At 43.8% G+C, this 5,340-nt stretch overlaps 1 protein-coding gene across 1 annotated transcript; it reads left to right on the top strand.

Annotated features, from left to right (window-relative positions):
- Nucleotides 1–109: 109 nt before the first annotated feature.
- LOC116379100 (uncharacterized) lies at nt 110–1,955 on the top strand. The gene is made up of 2 exons (XM_031841015.1): nt 110–390; nt 843–1,955. The coding sequence occupies exons 1-2, from the start codon at nt 156–158 to the stop codon at nt 1,505–1,507; spliced, it is 900 nt and encodes a 299-aa protein (XP_031696875.1). The 5' UTR covers nt 110–155; the 3' UTR covers nt 1,508–1,955.
- Nucleotides 1,956–5,340: the final 3,385 nt, after the last annotated feature.

Below are 5,340 nucleotides of genomic sequence, written 5' to 3'. Positions count from 1 at the left end.
TTAAATCAAGACATGCATCCACATAGCAACCTCAGAAAACGCATATCACGTGACCATTAACGTACACTGGGCATGCGCGTGACGGTGTAAACAGGAAGAAGATGATCTACACGCTGCGGTTGGTTTAGTTGCAGAACATTCGTGGAAGAACGACAATGGCCAAACGAGGGACCAGAGACTTTTTTGCTTGGACCGACGACGAGGTCGAACTGCTACTGAAAATCACACATGAGTATAAGGTGGTCAATGCGGCGCAAAATACGGACTGGGAGTCGTTACAAAACAAGTACAGCGACATATTGGACCGTTTCATTGAGCATTATCCCACGCCGGCGGACGCCATGCACATGGGAAAAGACTACCCACACAACAAAGACGAACTTACCAAAGGTATGGAGCCCCAGCTAAGTTTTGGCTTGAAGTTTTAAAGTAATAACGCATGTGCCTGTTTTTAAATGAAAGCATGACTGTTTTTTGGGGGTGCTGTTTCGTGTCTTTTACCTTCTTAATGTGTATCTTTTTTTTCATTTTGCACAAACAACCTTTGTTCCTGGGGGGGTGGGGGGATAGTGTGGTGTGTAGAGCGAAGATGAAACTGGAATGATCCAGATAACCACCCACAACTTAGCAATGCTTCATTCCAGTATATCTTTGGTGTTAAGTAGCTAAAGCAGAGTAAACTACATTTAATCAAGTACTGTAATTAATTACAATATCGAGGTACTCTTATTTCAGTATTTTGTTTGTGTATATCTATTTTGTGATACTTGATACTCCTACTTCACATTTGATGCCTTACACAACAGATATAAAAACAAGGTCTTTCTGTTTTGTGTTCACAGTTAAATTAACGACAAAGATTAAGGCCATACGAGTCCGCTACAGACAAGCGGTGGAATCCGGTAAAAAAAGGGGCCACGGACGAGTTCTTTTGCTGTATTTTGAGCTCTGCGAGTCGATTTGGGGAGTCTCTCCAGCTACCAGTGCCATTAGGGAAGACATCAATACAGAAGACATCAATACAGAAGACATCAATACAGAAGACATCAAGACAGAAGACATCAAGACAGAAGACATGGCAGTGGAGGTCCTGGGAGCCAACGGCAGCACCTCTCACTGTGGGTCATCTTCCGTGTCAGGTGGGGACAGAGGGACAAAGGATGCGACCTCTGCGGAGACGGAGACGGTGGTAATTCGCCGCCAGAGACTGGATGCATCCCTAGGTGGCCACAGGAGGGAAAGGCTAAAGAGGAAACTCTCCATGGACTCAGTGGCACGGGAAGATCTTGAAATTAAGAGGCAGCTCCTTCAGTGTCTACAAGCCACAGACGCCAAGCTTGTGGAGACAATGGGCCGGTGGTCATCCTCCATGGACCGCCTCAACACCAACATTGAGGTGCTGATGCAGCACATCATGGGATCTGGGAACCGGCCTACGACGCCACACTCATCGCACAACCAGGCACATGGACAAACACCTAGTGAAGTTTATTATGTTACTGGTTAGTTATGTTACTGGTTATTTTCTATTGTATATTTTATTCTACTGTAATAAAAGGTCCTTTGATACCAAACCTGAGATCTGACTCTTCCCAACACATTCACTGAAGCAGAGATGAATTTAGTTTTTTTTATTTTATCATTTACACACAATAACCACCAACTAAGATACTCTAATGCTACACGGTTATAATATCTACAACCTGTAGAATTCAGTCTACTTTGCAAAAGGTTTGTCATCTTCTGATAAATGGGCATCTACAGCAAAATACATCTATAACACATTATGAATGCTAAAAAAAATCCCATTTGTTGAGTAATGTTTCAAAAAATGAATATGCTACTGTCTAGCAAAGTAATCCTTTTAACTTCTACTCCAATGCTACACGGTTATTATCTCACACACAAAAATACTTTAAAAAAAGTTAAAAATCAGACATCTACAAACATGCAGATGGTGTGTTTTTTCCTCGTACGTTTAGATAAAGTAAACAATAAAATAAGACTGAATGCACTTTCTTCATCACTGGAGTGAGGTCAGCCAGCATGCATCAGATATTCAGGGTTTGTGTTGTGTCACTGTACTCTGCAGGCCCCTCTTTCGTACATCAGACTCAAGACAGATTAGGCAACAAAAAAAAAGCATTCATAAGGAACACTAGCAAATACAAGTCGTAATGCAGAGCAGCATTTATGCATTGTTCGCTAACAGTTTCTTTGTGAACCTCACAATAGTTGTGTAGCACAAAACAAGCATAGATGACAACGGGAAGGTCCTCCATGTTTATGTCCATTGCCCTCCTTAAAGTAGCAAATCTTGCCTTCAAACGTCCGAATGAACATTCAATCACCATGCGTGCCTTGCAAAGTGATAGCCCATAATACTGCTCCTGTGGTGTAACTCCGCCATTGGGGTATTCCTTCATGAGATACGGCATCAGGGGATAAGCTGGATCACCCAGCAGAAAAACAGGGACAGCATCTTCGCCCTCTATCAATTCATTGGGGCATGGGGGAATTGCTCCAACTTTTAGGTCACAACTAAATTTCGAGTTGGCAAATATACGCGCGTCGTGCACACTTCCTGGCCATTTCACAACAACGTCCATGAAACAGTATTTGTAGTCACACACAGCCTGTACATTCAAAGAATGTTTCCTCTTTCTGTTGATGTAGTCTGTCCATTTAGCACGTGGTTGTTTCACTTCGATATGTGTACAGTTAATGGCCCCCAAGCATTGTGGCATACCGTGTGTTTGGAAGAAGTTGACCACAAGGTCCCTCACTTCGGGCTCTGTACTCGGTTTTCGGATGTACTTGGGACCCAGGAAGACGGTGATGGCCTTACAGACTTGTCGGATGATGACTGAAACAACTTGTCGAGACAGTCCAAATGCATTAGCGGTTTTCCGGAGTCTGCCCTCATCACTCAGGTAATACAGCGTGCACGCTACCTTTGTAAGTACATCCACGGGCGCCCTCATCGTGGTTGTTGCTCCCTCCACATGCGGACGTAATATTTCGCTGAGGTTGATCAATGGCGAACTGTACATTCGAAAGTTTTCTCGCCAATCTTCGGGAATCAAAACTTCATTGATGAAATTATTCCACCAGGCGCTCGTTCTTCCTGGCCTCACCCAAAACCGGCACTCCATGTAGGGCTGATAACGCCTCTGGACACGGGAATTGTCGCGCAGCGCTCGAATAATAGCTTGCCTCCTTCGCATGTAGGCAGCAGTAGCATTATAAAATGCAGCATTTAACTGCATAACAGCTGCTAGTATAGACAACAAAGCAAGTAACGCTTGAAATTCGTTATCCATGTTGAAATGAATCACTGGTAGTCCTGGCTGTTTGTTTTCTTCCGGGATAGGGTCACGTGATAGGGATTGTGACGAATCAGGAAAGGACAAGTCATGACTGCTAAGAACCAATCAAGTAGCGAACGCGGGTGTGTGCATCATCGTTTCCAAACTTATCCGTTTTCGACCGTCCACACAAATACGCAACCACGGCGTTTTCAAACGTATCCGTCCTTGGGAGCGTTTTCAAACGTATCCGTTTTCGGTGCTCGAAAAAACGCCGTCGTAGTGTGGACATGGCCTCAGACAGATCACCAACTACAAGCCTAAAGCCCCCCACTCCATGAACGACCTACGCCTGGCAGATGAGCTGAACGACTTCTACTGTCGCGTTGAAAGACAATGGGACAGTCCAGACCCCATCCCCCGTTGCTCCATCAACCAGCCCCAGACCACCAGGTCCCCCTCCCCCAGCTCAGCAGGGGCCCATGCCTCTGTACCACCCATCCCAGTACCCCCCACCCTCACCCCAGTGACGACTCTCTCTATTCTGGAGAGAGATGTCAACAGGCTTTTTAAAAGACAGAACCCCCGCAAAGCAGCCGGCCCCGGACTCTGTCTCCCCCTCCACCCACTCAACTGAATGATCCGAGTACTTCTCCTACCATCCCAGCCTGCAGAGGAAAATAACCAGAGATATCAGTCAAATAAACAAAGTCAATGTTAAGGTTTAATTGGACTGGTTGATTGTAGATAGTCTGTCCAGGCAATTGTGTGTAAGGGGTTAAAACAAGACAAGAAGGTAAACAACAGCAATAGCAATGTTTTATTTTGCTCATTTAAAATGCTGATGCAGTGGGGGAAATACAGTAGAGAGAGATATTTATTACTGCTCTTTCTTTTTCTCTTTTTCTAAATCAGTTGTCAGTGAAGTAAAAAAAAAAACAGGACAGAAGAATTGTAGATTGAATCATTTTCTGCAAACGTGTAGGATATGTTATCAGCTGTAGTCTCAATCAACAGAATGAGTAATGCTGCATAATGTGTCCACAAGATGGAGTCAGTCAGCCTTCTAGTGTTTGGAATTGAGAATTCATTATTGAGAGCATTCTACATGTAGTGTAATTTAAATGTTACAATATTTAAGGAAGGCTCACTAGTCGTGCTAGCAGTGGTCAGCTGGGTTGGTAAATGCTGCACCTTTCTACTTTCTAATCAGGAAATCAGAACAGAGGAGGTTGTACTCCTCTCTGTGTCGACGGCTACTCAGCACACACTTTGTAAAACTCATAACTGATTTTGTGGAGAGGATTTCAATATTTTCCTGGAAATTGTTCAACATTCCCAAACTTATCTTCCCTTCTCCAGATGCTTTGTAACCCGAGTCGTCATCAACACATCATCAAATAGTAACTTTACTTGTTCCTGTTATGACGTATGTAGGTTTTAATCATATTCAGGATGTGATATGGAACATTTTCCCCCCGGGGATGAATAACAAAATGTTATCTAATAAATTGGTACACAGTTTGATGACTGAAATGGGAAAGGAAGTCAAAAGAGGGATTACAGCAGAAGGAACAGAAATGTGGAAGTGATCAGCAGCGAGTATATAAAGATCTGTGTGTTTCCAACTCTTCATATCATCAGCCATGGACAAAAGTGTGCTGCTGGTCCTGTTCTCTCTGCAGGTTTTCCTGCTCATCACAGCCTTCACTTCCACTGATGCAGCCGCTCTGGTGAGAGATGATCAGCGACTGCAGCCTCCTATTCTGGTAAGAAGACCTATGCAGGAGCTGGAAAAGCTTTGATTCTAATTGTGTTTTCTCTCAGAACCGTCTCAGTCTAAATGTCAAACATGTGGCTGAGAGAGAGAGAGAGATGTCAAACACGATTTTGTTCAGTTTGTATTGGCAGTTTTGAGTCACGGCACAAATCAATACCAGTGACTTTGAACACAAGTACTCATTAGAGCTGACAACACAAAATGATTTTGTTGTATGCGAAGGAAGTAAGTGAGCCCAAGAGAGGAAAGGAT

This window comes from Anarrhichthys ocellatus, unplaced genomic scaffold (assembly GCF_004355925.1).
Source record: "Anarrhichthys ocellatus isolate YVR2014 unplaced genomic scaffold, GSC_Weel_1.0 scaffold3700, whole genome shotgun sequence".
In the NCBI taxonomy this organism is placed as follows: Eukaryota; Metazoa; Chordata; class Actinopteri; order Perciformes; family Anarhichadidae; genus Anarrhichthys; species Anarrhichthys ocellatus.
Note: the sequence above shows the minus strand (reverse complement) of the source record. Positions and strands in the feature narration are given on the sequence as shown.

Excerpts from the sequence above, each read along its gene's own strand:
- LOC116379100 (XM_031841015.1), top strand. The coding sequence starts at position 156 with ATGGCCAAACGAGGGACCAGAGACTTTTTTGCTTGGACCGACGACGAG. Across the intron at positions 391-842 it reads CAAAGACGAACTTACCAAAG|TTAAATTAACGACAAAGATT; the intron begins GTATGGAGCCCC and ends TTGTGTTCACAG.